Genomic DNA, 13,528 nt, shown 5'->3' on the forward strand with positions numbered 1-13,528 from the left:
CTGGCGGTTTGTTCCGAGGGTGGAAGTGCGCCCAGCAGCCCCAGGGGACTCGCTTGAAAAAACTCTCCGCCGCTTCCTGTGCAGCCTCAGGCCAGACACTTCACCTCGGGGACCTCAGGGTTGTCATCCGTGTAATGGGGACCGCAATCCCCGCTCTGCCCGGATGCAGTATTGAGTACGACAGCACTTTGTAAACAGGAGCACGCTGGGTGGACGGCAGGGATTATTATTGATCCTTCCCTGGCAGCCAGCCGCGGTCAGCAGTGCCCTGGCATGTTGCCCCCGTGTCAGCCACATGTGTCCGGCGCTGCTCTCTGGGCTCAGGTTCCCATTCCTCAGGCCTCCGTGCACAGGACACCACACAGCTCTGAGGGACTCAGAGCAGACCTGGAGATTCAGCAGCTCTGGCCATAAGCCCCTCTCCCCTCCTGGGCTTGAGATGCTGCGTGGTCGTGAGCTGGGAACCTGGACTCCGAGTGCTCATTTATTCAGTCAACCAGCTAAGTGCCCGGCACTGGGAATATGGTACCAAACAGAACAAGTCCCCGCCCTCATTGAGCTTATAAGGGAGACAGGTGACTCCTAAATGTGTGTGTGTGTGTGTGTGTGTGTGTGTGTGATCCTTTGTGGTAGAAAAGAAATTAAGTCAGGCCCCAAGGAGCGGGCAGAGGCAAGGAGGCCGACATGGTGGCACAGAGCGGGTGAGCAGGGCAGCCAGGGAGGTCAGGGGCCCTTTTAGCCAATATGAGCACCTGGGCCTGGACTGAGTGGGCAGGAGCCCTTGGAGGGTCTGGGGTGGCGGATGAGGGCCTCTAACTTACAGGCCTCGGTGAAGAACGTATGTGGAGAATGAACTTTGGGGGCAAGGACGGAGGCACGGCCAGCAGAGGGGAGGCTCCCGCAGCAGCTCCCGGAGGGAGATGGAGGGGTGGGGAGCAGGCTTTGGCAGCAGAGGCGGTGAAAAGGGCAGGTTCTAGATCCCTTTAGTGTAAAGCCGACAGGAGCGGGGATGGATTGGGTGGTACGAGAAAGAGGGGCATCGGGGAGGATACCCGCCTAAACAGTTGGGGACGAGGAGCCGCCCTTTCCGGCGATGGGCCAGAGGCCAGTGAGATGGTTTAGGGGTGCGGACACCAGGCGTCTGGCTTTGCACGTGTTGTGAGGACGTTTGAGGAGCCTTGAGGCATCCAAGTGGCAATGTCAAGCAGACCATCAGGGTTCTGAGTCTGGAGTCCAGAGAGAGGTGGAGGTAGGAGCGGCACTTTGGGGGTGACCATCCACCACGGCGGGGGGCGGGGTTCAAAGCCAGGAGACGGACGTCAGTGTGGACAGCAGAAGAGTCAGAAGCCTGGGCTGGGCTGGAGGGCGGCGGGGTCCAACAGAGGCCTTGAGGGCCAGCCGGGAGCCGGGGAACCAAGGACCCTGGTGTCCTGGAGCCAATCAGAGCGTTTCCGGAAGGAGGGAGGGGGCCGTGGGGTGTGACGCCGCTGAGGTCGGGGCAAGATGCGCACTGAGAATCCGCCTTTGGCTGTGCCGACACGGAGGTCAGTGCGAAGCGTGGCCAGAGATGCTTTGGTTGACGAAAGACTGGAGGGCATCCCCTGAGAAGCAGGGGGGGTGCTGGGGGGGGGGGAACAGCTCCTCTCCGGAGTTTGCCTCCCCCCGGGGGTGTGATGAGCGGCAGGGAGACGTGCAGCGAAGGAGAAGGAACGCTTGTCTTTTAAGCTGGGAGACAGCAGGGCAGTGATCCCACAGGGACGGGCGCTGTCCCTTTCATCCCTGGTGACCTGGTGATCGTCCCGGTGGGTGACCCACTCGCCGCATGGAGAGGGGACACGTGAATGGAAAGCGGGTGAGTCTCGCTCGTGAGCTGGGCCAGCCTCTCCCTTCCCGCGTCTGGGGCTGGGCGACCTCCGGACGTCTCCCCAGCAGCCCCGGGAGAGGCCAGTCCCGGCTCCCAGGATGCCGGAGCCTCCGTGAGGACAGACTCAGGGACAGCCAGGCACGGGGCTTCGCACACAGCAGCCACTCAACACTGCTACAAACTCTATCAGCCTGACTCGGGTTTTCCAGAGAGTTCCACATCAAGGCAGGTGACCTTCACAATTTCAAAGCACGCGAAACACACACGCAGCAGCCCATCTCCGCTCAGCTCATCAAAACCCAAATGTTTCCAGCGCCAACAGACGCAGGGAACGTGCACACAGCCTGGTGGGTGAGTCCTCCCGGCGGCGGCAGGAGGTGCTGGCAGGGTCTGAACCGAGACACGGCGGTGATTGCCTGGCCTGCGAGGGTACTGCCCGGGCAGGGCCGCCCTGCGGACAGACATCCGCTTGAGATGAAGGGCGCACAGCCACGCGAGGGGCAGAGGGGACAGCAGGCAACGCAGCACACCCAGGGAAAGCGTGGATGCGAAGGACAACACATCTCCTCTGGCGCCCCAGGCAGCTGGCAGAGCTCTCAGCAGGGGTGCCAACGCAAGCTCAGGTTGTTTGGGGAGGGGGAGAGGGCACGTGTGCGCTGCAGAGATGCCCTTGCCGGAGGTTAGGCATGGGAGCGAAAACGGGGCTGGTGGTAGCACTGAAACTGACAGCACTAACGGCCTGAACCGAGCCAGAATCCACATGCGCCGACTCCACCCAGCCTAAAGCCAGATTGGGACTTGAACCCACGTGCCAGGACTTGAACCCAGCCAAAACCCAAACTGGGACTTGAACCCACATGCCGGGACTCAACTCAGCCTAAACCCAGATTGGGATTTAAGCCCACGGTTTTACTTTTTTTTTTTTTTTTTTTTTGTCTTTTTGTTGTTATTGTTGTTGTTGCCATTTCTTGGGCCGCTCTCACGGCATATGGAGGTTCCCAGGCTAGGGGTTGAATCGGAGCTGTAGCCACCGGCCTACGCCAGAGCCACAGCAACGCAGGATCCGAGCCGCGTCTGCAACCTACACCACAGCTCACGGCAACGCCGGATCGTTAGCCCACTGAGCAAGGGCAGGGACCGAACCCGCAACCTCATGGTTCCTAGTCGGATTCGTTAACCACTGCGCCACGACGGGAACTCCAAGCCCACGGTTTTAAATTTGTTACTCACCCTGTGTCTGGACTCACTGAGGTTCAGGTTCCTTAAGTCTCTGCGCAGAAGGAATTCGGTGAGGGACAAAGTGATACAGGTAAGAAACAGATTGACTGAGATAGGACGCTTGTGAGATGCAGGCGGCCGGCAAGGAAGCTCTGCCTGAGGCTCCGGTGGGCTCCGGTTTTATCCTCCAAGGGGCGTGGGGCTTGGAAAGGCCCGCCTCTTCCTCTCCGGGAGTAGTAGCTCCTCCTTGGTATCTGGTAAGGTGTGTACTCAAAACAGCTGAAGGGCCGTCTTCAAACTCTTGCCCTCGGTCTGAATCTGAACGCAGGCCTCGTCCCATCCCCCACGCAATGACCTGAGGCCATTCTCGCACCTCCCTTTATCCAGCAGGCCTGCCCTGTTCTGCTGGCTTCCTGGAACTTCCAGTGGTCTCCCAGTATCCCCCAGGTTTCCCTCATTATCTCTGGTCCCCTATTGGGACTTCCACAACCACCTGTGCCTCCTCCACCCCTTGCAGGGCCAGGAGAGGCTGTCAGTCCTTGGGAAGGAGGCAAGGATGTGCCAAGCGCATGAAAGGAAACACACAGAGCATCCTACAGCCCAGATGAGGGCCCCCGGCCCTGCTGGGGACAGGCGGGACGTCGGGGTGGCCCCACCGCTGGCTGCCTGCTGTCTAGCTGTGCCGCCTGAGACAAGTCCTCTCCGACCCGAGCCTGGAATTCCACGGGAGAGTCAGATTCCCGGTTGGGGGGTATCATCAGCACGACCTCCTGAGCCCCAGGATTTCAAGCGGTGGCTGCAGAGAATGGAATGGACGGCTGCCGGCGGAAGCAGGCCCTCCTGACAGGCAGCGGGGAGCACCGGGGAAAGGGTTTCAGTGTTTCACTGGGACGCAGGCAGAAGGATTTCACCCTCGCATTCTCAGTGCACGGTCAGCATAATACGAGGCAGGAAGAGGCTGTGGGGCTTCAGCCACCAGCAGTGCCCCACACCCAGGGTGAGAGGGCACAAGGGGGGTGCTGCCCAGGAGGGAGTCTTTGTAGAAGTTAGCGTTAGCCACAGGTATCATTATCATTAGCCATAAAATGTTTCTTCAGACATGTTTTCCAAAAGCCCTTCTTGCCTACCCTTCGATCCTTGTAAACTCCCCCAGTGACTCAGACAGATAACCGCTATTATCCCTATTTTTCTTTCTTTGGCCACACCCATGGCATGCGAACCCTCCCAGGCCAGGGACTGAACCCGTGCCACGACAGCAACCTGAGCCACTGCAATCACAATGCCAGATCCTCAACCCACAGAGCCGCCAGGGAACTCCATCTCTATTTTTCTTTTTTCTATTTTTTTCTTTTTTTGGGGGGGGGATCTTTTTAGGCCCCATCTGCAGCATACGGAGATTCCCAGGCTAGGGGGTTAATCAGAGCTGTAGCTGCCAGCCCACATCACAGCCACAGCCACACAGGATCCAAGCCTCACCTGTGACCTACACCACAGCTCACGGCAACACTGGATCCTTAACCCACTGAGCAAGGCCAGGGAGTGAACCTGAGTCCTCGTGGATACTATGGATACTAGCTGGGTTCTTTACTGCTGATCCACAATGGGAATTTCAATCCCTGTTTCTCAGTTTGGGAACCATCCCCACTTTTCAATGGGGCCAGAGAAGCTAGGGGACTTGCCTAAGGTCACGCACTTTTCCGTGACAGAGGTAAAGCTCCAACCCTAAGCCTCTTAGGATGCAAGTGAAAGTACATCTTAAAGTGTGACACCCCAGGGCAGTTTCTCGTTAGCTCTTAATGGAGGCTGGGGTGAGTCCCGAGCCTTCCTGCTCTCCCCTTATGCCTGGGAGTCACTGGACTGCAGGAGCCCCTGGTATGGTGGGAGCCCTGGGTGGAGAAACTACAGCAGGTTAGGGACCTCTGCTCCAGGAGCAGGATCTGGATTCCCAAAGGCTTTGGAACATGGGTAAGGGAAGGCCATCGAGGTAGGAGAGGGTGTTTTGGTAGAACAGACTCCGGACCTCAAAGAACGAGACTTTGCAAGGGAGATGCAAGCATTACACTGGCTCACAACGAGGCTCTGGGTCCCTGCTGTGGGGTGGGCTCCGGAGGCGCCTGGGGGAGGCGTGCGTGGGTCCTGGGGCAGCTGTGTGACCCTGAGTGGCTCGCTTCCCCTCTTTGGCCCTCAGCTCCTTGGTTGGCACAGAGGGGCTCGCGGTCTGTGGTCTCCAGGGCCCGTGTGGCCTTGACTCTAGGGAGGCTCAGACTTGGCCCAGGGGATCCTCTGGATCAGAAGGAGCCCCGGACCCTCCTTACAGAGAGAGCGCGGCACAAGGCCAGGAGAAGGGGCCAGGCCAGCGGGGAGAGGGCGGGCCTGGCCTTTGGGGACTAACCTGTGCCGAGCAGCCGCCCCATGCCAGTCCCTGGCACTCCCTCAGATGCCAGGCAGCTCCCTCGGTGGCTCCAGGAAGCTGATGTCCCCATGAGAGGCGTGTCCTCAGCCTTGCTCCCCTCACCCCAGTGCTCTGGAGAAAGGCAGGGCAGGCGGGGGACAGAGCTGATAGGAAAGCCCCCCAGCCCGCGCCCTCGGCCTCCTGGCTTGGAGTAAGTCTCCTCTCTAAGCCTGGGCTCCTCATCGGAGAAGAGGCGCCCCCCGTGAGGGGCTGCCTTGAGGATCGGACCTTAAGGCGCAGAAAGGAGGCTGCTCGCGTCCCCAGAGTCTCCGCTCTGGGCTGCAGCGGTGTCCTCTGCCCCTCCACCCGGCTCAGCCTCTCACTGTCCACCGGCCGCGGTGGAGGAAAGAGACATCAGGACTGATGCCCGTACCAGGGCTCCAGCCCCGCTGGCTCCGGGGGCTGCGCAGGCCGCCGGGAGGCAGGTCTGGGTGTGCAGATCCACGTGGCCGAGGGGGAGGGAGGGGAGGGAGGGGAGGGGGGGCAGGGTCGCGACCCTCGGTCCCGCAGCGCTCACCCCCCACCCTCGAGGGCGGGCCCCTCCCCCTGCTCGCCGCCGCCGCCCGCGGGCCAGGCCGGGGCCCACGGCCGGGCGGGCACACAGGGCAGCTTTGTCCGCGGCGCCTGGCACCCTCTCGTTTGCACAGCCACGTGAAGAATGCGAGGAGCGGCGGGGGCTGTGCGCGCGGCGGGGGCCCGGGGGGTGCAGGGCAGAGTCCGGGGAGGGCGGCGAAGGCGGGAGGGCCGCGGGGGGCCGGGGGTCCCGGGGCTGGCGGGGGCGGGGGGGGGCAGGCGGCGACATTCCCCGGCACCCACGCCCGCCGAGGGAGCGTGAGGGGATTGCTAATGAGGTCGAGGGCAGTTAAACATTCCCTGCTGCCCAGGGCCAGGCTGGGGCAGGAGACAGGCGGGGCGGGCGGGGGGGGGCAGCCTGAACCCCAGGAATGTGCGGAGGCCGCGGCTCCTCCGCGGGCTGCTGCTCGGGCCGGGGGCAGAAGCCGGTGTTGGCTGGAGCTGCCAAGGCAGCCGGCGGGCGGATTAAGGCGCCTGAACAGTCTGCCTGCTTTCAGGCCGAGGTCGGAGCATCGGGGCTCCCTCCCGCCTCGCTGCCAGGCTCCTTGCGGGCTGGTGGCCCCCTCTGTCCCAGCCTTCAGGAGGACGCTCTTCGCCCCCCCCGCCCCCCAACAGTGAGTCCCGGCGCCCCTGGTTTTGGTACACGTGGCCCCAGGTGCCCAGGGCCGCCTCCCCAGCCCAGTCTCTCCACAGTGACCTCAGAGTCCTCTCCCGGAAGGTCTCCCTGACGTCTGACCCTAGTCTTACCTCCTGCAAATTGGAATTCCGTTTTCTTTCCGTCCTGCATTCAGAGGACAGAAAAACCAAGGATCAGATCGGCCCTGCAATACAAAGTCCATCATCTCGGGGCTGATGCTTGGGGTGGGAATTAGAATTAATTTTAGGGCACTTGTATCAAGCTCCTGAAGGGGTTTCCTAGCGGAAAGGCCCTGTGGGCCAGCAGGGTCACTTCCCCCGGCCCCTCTCTTCTCTATCCCCGGGGAGGGGCACCCACCTTGGCCACGCCCCACCGCACACCCCCAGGGGGCTGGGCAGGAGCTTTGCTGGGGACCTTGGCCTGGCTTAGGCTGGCTGCGGTGGGCGGGCCCCTGGCCTTTCCAGCTCCTGGGCCTCCCCCTGCATTCTAGAGCTTGGAGCTGCCGCCTCTGCTGCTGCCACTGCGGGGCTGCCTCCTCTCCTTCTCAGCCTCTGAACCCCTGCTGCACCTTCACCCCCCCACCCAGCTGCTCCCGTCACCTGGCCATGACCTCGGCCCCCCCAGGAACCCTGACCCAGCCCTGAGCCCTTGGAACCCCCAGTCCCTTCCCCTGAGCCATGGCCAACTCAGGCCTCCAGCTCCTGGGCTACTTCCTGGCCCTGGGTGGCTGGGTGGGTATCATCGCCAGCACGGCCCTCCCGCAGTGGAAGCAGTCCTCCTACGCAGGCGACGCCATCATCACGGCCGTGGGCCTCTACGAAGGGCTCTGGATGTCCTGCGCCTCCCAGAGCACCGGTCAGGTGCAGTGCAAGCTCTACGACTCACTGCTCGCCCTGGAAGGTAGGCCTCATGCCTGCTGGGATGGGGAGGTGGGAGGTGGGATGTGGGGCGGGGGGTCCGGAGTAAACGCCCCCACAGTCTGCCACCTGCCCTGGGCTGCACTCTCCAGCCCTTGCCACCCCCACCCCCACCCCCGTCCCCCACACTCAGCAAGATCCAGGCCAGCCGGGTGCCCCGCTGGGGGCAGGGGCTCTAGGTTCTGGCAGCCGCGGGTCCACATCCCAGCTGTGCCGCTGTAACCTTGAAGGAGTCACTGACTCTTTCCGTGTTCTGATGTCCTGAGCTGGGAGGGGAGTACTAGCACTTCCACAGGATGAGAGCCTGGCACTCGGAGGGGCTTGGTCAAGACCCTCCCCTCCACTTCTGCCCACACTCTGTGCAGACACACTATGTGCTCACACCTACGTGCCAGTCCTGCCACGTAGACAAGCATGCGGGCACTCGGATGCACCTACGCATGAGCACGTACCTGCACACGTACCTGCACGTCCGTACACGGGTGTTTGGACACACAGGTCGCTCTCCTCTTGCTGGGCTGTGTGGGCTTGAGCCTGACAAGGTGGCTTGGAAACAGGCTCCACTGCAGCTCTACCCCTGGCTTGGGGCCAAGCCACCCGCCCTCTGAGCCGGGCTGCTGCCGCATAACCCCCACCACTCCGGACCAGGCAGGTCATCCGGCCTCCTTCAGGGATCCAGATCGCCCGAGCTGCTCTCGGGCCCAGGACGGACCCCAGCAGCGGGCATACAGCAACCACGGGTGACTCAAAGGGCAGAGAGGGAGTTCCTGTCGTGGCTTAGCAGTTAATGAATCCAACTGGGAACCATGAGGTTGCGGGTTCGATCCCTGGCCTTGCTCAGTGGGTTAAGGATCCAGCGTTGCTGTGAGCTGTGGTGTAAGTCATAGACGCGGCTCAGATCCCACATTGCTGTGCCCTTGGTGTAGGCGGGCAGCTGTAGCTCTGATTGGACCCCTAGCCTGGGAATCTCCATATGCCGCAGGTGCGGCCCTAAAATAAAAGTGGGGGGGCAGAGAGAAGGGTGACCAAAGTCAGAATGGACACCTGGGGAGGTGAGCCTACCCAAGGGCCAATCTAGGCTGAGCTGGGCCTCAGACACCTCAGCTCCGCCTTCTGTCAAACCTGAAAGGCCCGGAGTGAGCTTCTCCCCCACCCCGCTGCTTGGGAGAGGCGGGCCAGGCCCCAAAAGGAGTTCCCTGGCCAGAAAGCAGCAGATGAGAGAACACAACCCAGAAACCTGAAAGGGAGAGTGAATGGTGGGGCTAAATGGCCAGGCTCAGTTCCACCCCCGTCTTCACATCCTCTTGTCACCTGCATCCTCAGGGTCCCCTCACCCCTGCCGCAGGTGGCAGGTGGCAGCTTAGGAGCTTCCAGCTCCAGCTGGTCCCATCCTGGGCTCCTCCCACCTGCCCACTTCTCCCACCACTGGCTCAGCCCCACCCCCCCCCCCCCAGGTCACATCCAGTCAGCTCGGGCCCTGATGGTGGTGGCCGTGCTCTTGGGCTTCGTGGGCATGGTCCTCAGTGTTGTCGGCATGAAGTGCACCCGGGTTGGAGACAGCAACCCCATCGCCAAGAGCCGCGTTGCCATAGCTGGGGGTGCCCTCTTCCTCCTAGCCGGTAAGTGCCTGGCTCCTCCTCCACCACCTTGGGTGGCCAACTGGGGGCCAGAGCAGAGCTGAGATGCCCCCATCCCCTGTCCTTAGGCCTCTGCACTTTGACAGCCGTCTCATGGTATGCCACCCTCGTGACCCAGGAGTTCTTCAGCCCTAGCACACCTGTCAATGCCAGGTGAGTGCCGGGGGCATGGCTTGGGTCAGGGGACATGCTGGGCCTCCCTCTCCACTTCCTCTGGGGCCACTGGCCTTTGTCCAGCAGGGCACTTGCAGGGGGAAATAAGGGCAGGGCCCTAGCTGCTGTCCCTGAGAAGCTCTCTGGAGTGGGGAGCAGGCAGGGGGCAGCTGGGCCCTCCGAAGGGGCAAGAGACCAATGAAGGCCACACCAGGAGCCAAATACCCTGACTCTGGATTGAAGCCACAGCTCTGCATGGGCTGGCTGGAGAAGTCCCAAAGGCAGGTGGCAGAGGGCTTTGCAGCCGCAGGAAGACTTCGTTCCCCTTTGTGGGGTGGAAGACAGGGACAATCCCTCTGGCTGTGGTGTGGGAGGGGCCAGGCCAGTAAGGTGCTATTGCAGGGGTCCGGAGCAGAGAGCTGGGGGCTGGGGGCAAGCAGCGGAGAGCAGGCCCAGAGATATTTAGGAGCCAGAATGGTCAGGACTTGTAAGACAAAGGATGTGGGGTTAGACAGTGGGCTCTGTGAAGGGTCTGGCCCAGAGCAGGGAATGGGACAGTCTCAGCCCCAGACATCCCAACAGGCCTTGGGCCCTGGGTGGAGGGAAGATGAGCAAAGAGATGCCGGGGTTGTTGCCGTCAGGAGGGCCGCCTGGAGGAGGCAGCAGAGGGGAGGAAAAGGAGACTTCAGGCATAAGGTTCATTCCCTGGTGCTGTCGGCTCTAGCCATGAAGACCTGCCAAGCAAGAGGCCACTCAGCTCAGAGATGCCAGGATGGCACTGGCCCCTGTCCCGTCAACCCTTCCCAAGGCTGCCTGAGTTGCAGCCCCTATGCTGGCCCCTGGGGACACGGATGAATCCGGGGCTGTCTGTCTTTGAGGTGCTTCCCAGGCAGCCGGACAAGCAAGGAACTGACAGCCACCCAGAAAGCGTCAGCGCAAGGTGGCGCGCCCGGAGGGATCGGGGAGCCGCCAGGGGAGGTGGCGTCCGGATTGGGCCCTGGGGACCGAGGCGCGCAGGAGGCGCAGGAGACGAGACGCTCCAGCAGGGGGCGCCCCGTGCGCGGGCGCAGAGCGGGGGAGACGCGGGCGCCACGGGCGCCGAGCGGGCCTGCCCGGCCCGGGGAGGCGAGGCCGGAGAGCTGGGCGCAGGCAGGGGCCGCCGAGGACGGCGGAGCCTGGGGCGCGGTCTGCGGGCCAACCCCTCCCCGGCGAGACCTGGCGGGGCGCCCCCTCCGCCTTCCCCGGCCTGGGGCGCCCGCGGGGTGCGGATGCGCAGCGCCCGCGGCAGGAGGCAGGGCCAACCCTCGTCTCCACGTGGACGGGCGCCGGAGGCGGCCCAGCAGGCCCCCGGCCCGCGCCCTGCCCGCCCTCGGCTCGGCCGCGGCGGAAGCCCGGAGCCCCCGCGGAGGACGCGGGCGGGGCCCGGGCGCAGCCGCACCTGACGGCGACCCCCGCCCCTTGCAGGTACGAGTTCGGCCCGGCCCTGTTCGTGGGCTGGGCCGCCGCCGGCCTGGCCATCCTGGGCGGCTCGTTCCTCTGCTGCACGTGCCCCGAGCCCGAGCGATCCAACAGCAGCCCGCAGCCCTACCGGCCCGGCCCCTCGGCGGCTGCCCGCGAGTACGTCTGAGCCTGCCCGGCATCCCGGGCAGGGCCAGGAGGGCACAGGGTGCCCCCCCCGCCCCAGCTCGGTTAGGGCCCTGAGCCGCTTGTCCCCCCCGCCAGGCACCCACCCCGCGCTCTGAGACGCAGACCCAGACACTCAGAGAGAGGCGAGAGGCAGGCGCCCCCAGGAGCACAGGCTTGGCCAGGGCCGGGGACGGGCAGGGAGGGGCTCGTGGGCAGCGGCAGGTTCCCTCACACCAGCCAGCTGCCTCCCTGTCACCAGCCACTTCTTCACTCACTAAGGGCCCCATGAGCGTCTGCTCACAGACACAGCAACAAAGACAGTCTGGGTGTCCACTGGCCTGGGGTGGCCAGAGCCGGTCGCCTTCTGGGACCCATGCGCTCCTCGCAGCAACTCCATGGAGGCGGCGGTGCCGGGATGGTCAGTGTCCCCAGCTTCCGCACAGGGGAACAGGGTCAGAGAGACCAAGAGGCCCGGCCCCGCTGCCTCTGAGTTCAGGTCTCAGGCTCCTCCAGTGTGCCTGGCACTGTGTGGCCACCCCCACAGATAGTGAAGCCATGTCGCCCCTGTCCCAGAAATGGGCCTCAGCAGGCTGCCATAAGCCGCCCTGGCCAGTCCCTGGGTCTGGGCCTGAACCCCACAGCCCCCGCCCCACCCCCACTGCCTGCTGCTCACCCCACTAACCAGCTCTCCTCTCTTTTGACTTTCAGACCAGTTGTTAAATTGTCTGCCTCCACCAAGGGCCCCCTGGGTGTATAATGTCCAGGTCCCCAGCCTGGCTCTGTCCCCCTGCCACACCTAGACTGTGTGCTTGGTATTTTTTTGGAAACAGACGTTTGAACATCCAGCCCAAGTGTGGTGTCTTTGTTTTTTGTCTTTTTTAGGGCTGCACCTGCAGCTTATGGAGGTTCCCAGGCTAGGGGTCGAATTGGAGCTGTAGCCGCCGGCCTACACCACAACCATAGCAATGCCGGATCTGAGCCGCGTCTGCAACCTACACCACAGCTCATAGCAAAGCCAGATCCTTAACCCTCTGAACGAGGCCAGGGATCAAACCTGCATCCTCATGGATGCTGGTCAGATTCGTTTCTGCTGAGCCAGGATGAGCGCTCCAGAGGTGATGTATGGTGAGGACGGGGCTCAGAGAGGTCAGAGCTGGGCCCCAGAGTCCTCGGCCACAAAAATGGGGACACAGATCCAGGTGGGTCACACAGCGCATCCAAGCTGATCAGGGCTCCTGTCGCCTGCCCAGTAACCTCCCTTGGGTTGGCACCAGGACCTTGATTGGAAACACCTCCCCACACGTACACTGAGGCCTGGCCTAGTGCTGGGAGCGGCCCTGGGGTCGGGGGCCCCTGGTCTGAGGAAAGACACAGCCCCACCCCTGCTGCTCTGGTGGCCCTTGAGCCCTCCTGGGGGGAAGGACATTCCCTGGGAGGCCATCCTGCTGGGTGCTGGGGGTCAGAGCAGGGGGAGTGGACACGGAGGACCTTGCCCGACTCTGCTCCCACCCCAGTGCTGCCACTCGCCCCACACCCACCGTTCTTCCTGTCTCACCTGTGAGGTCCCGCTGTGCCTGCCTGGGAACCAGAGCAGGGAGGGGGCCAGCCTGAGGCCGCCTGAGATTGTGGCCTGAGCTCCAGCCTCATGCAGAGAGGCGGGCACAGCTGGAAGGGCTTTTGGTCTTGAAGTACAGACACCACCCCCTTAAGACGAGGCCGAGACATCCTCTGGGAAACGCAGGGAAAATTACCCCAGCCGGTCAGCCCCTGCCCTCTTGCTGAGGCCTCTCCCATCTCACCGTCCTCCCTGGACCCTGAGAGCCTCTCCCTGGCCTCTGCCCGCTCTCTCCGTCCTGGCTGGAGAGAGCTGCCCACAGCTCCTGAAAAGACTGCTCCTGGCCTTCCCCACCCCCGCCCCCTCGGCCAGCTCTGTTTTGGCTTCTTCCACCATCAAATCACTGGATCCCAAGGCCACCGCTTGGCCTTCACGATGAAGGTACGTCTGAAAGGCGAAGTCAGACAAGACGGCTGTGGCCCACTCCTCCTCCCGGGGCAGGGAGGGCGGGGGAAAGCAGGCCGCAGCGCTGCAGACTCTCCACGGGTGCCCCAACCCGGCAGCGGCTCCCTGTACACGGGGGCCTCAGGAGCCGGAGGCGGTGGCACCTGAGTCTGATGGGCCCAGCAGAGCCCTGGCCCTGAACCATGACCAGAACTACAGAAGAGTCTCCCTGGGGCCTGATGGGACGACACGGCGGCTTTGGGTCCTGCCACGTGTTGGATTCACTGGGGAGCTGATGCCCAGGCTCACCCCCAGGCACCCCGACCCCGCAGGCCTGGGGTGGACCTGGGCGTCTGAGGTTAGCAGCACCAGGGGCACTGCTGTGAGACTTGAGGCTTGGCCTCTGGAGCTGCATTTTTTGCCCCTTCGCCGGGTGGGGGGGCCGGAGAGAG

General features: G+C 63.3%; 2 protein-coding genes across 5 annotated transcripts; one reads left to right on the forward strand and one right to left on the reverse strand.

Annotated features, from left to right (window-relative positions):
• LOC146403041 (uncharacterized) lies at nt 1–8,380 on the reverse strand. 3 transcript variants are annotated; one of them, XM_084965420.1, is made up of 5 exons: nt 8,126–8,380; nt 6,855–6,888; nt 5,475–5,606; nt 3,095–3,134; nt 1–2,315 (listed from the first exon to the last, which is right to left on the reverse strand). In XM_084965420.1, the coding sequence occupies exons 1-4, from the start codon at nt 8,285–8,287 to the stop codon at nt 3,127–3,129; spliced, it is 336 nt and encodes a 111-aa protein (XP_084821546.1). In that variant the 5' UTR covers nt 8,288–8,380; the 3' UTR covers nt 1–2,315; nt 3,095–3,126. The 3 variants fall into 3 exon arrangements, 1 of the variants encoding a protein (XP_084821546.1); XR_014808554.1 differs by lacking the exons at nt 5,475–5,606; nt 8,126–8,380 and having other exon boundaries at nt 3,095–3,878; nt 6,855–7,657; XR_014808553.1 differs by lacking the exons at nt 5,475–5,606; nt 8,126–8,380 and having other exon boundaries at nt 3,095–3,922; nt 6,855–7,069.
• CLDN19 (claudin 19) lies at nt 7,234–11,839 on the forward strand. Of its 2 annotated transcripts, NM_001160084.1 has the most exon segments (5): nt 7,397–7,644; nt 9,116–9,280; nt 9,367–9,451; nt 10,916–11,068; nt 11,786–11,839. In NM_001160084.1, coding segments are annotated over 5 exon segments (675 nt in total). In that variant the 5' UTR covers nt 7,397–7,421; the 3' UTR covers nt 11,835–11,839.
• The last annotated feature ends 1,689 nt before the right edge of the window (nt 11,840–13,528 follow it).

This window comes from Sus scrofa, chromosome 6 (assembly GCF_054392235.1).
Source record: "Sus scrofa isolate SSC_HxYL_T2T_F1_AM1 chromosome 6, Sscrofa_HxYL_maternal_Yorkshire_Landrace_v2.0, whole genome shotgun sequence".
Lineage (NCBI taxonomy): Eukaryota > Metazoa > Chordata > Mammalia > Artiodactyla > Suidae > Sus > Sus scrofa.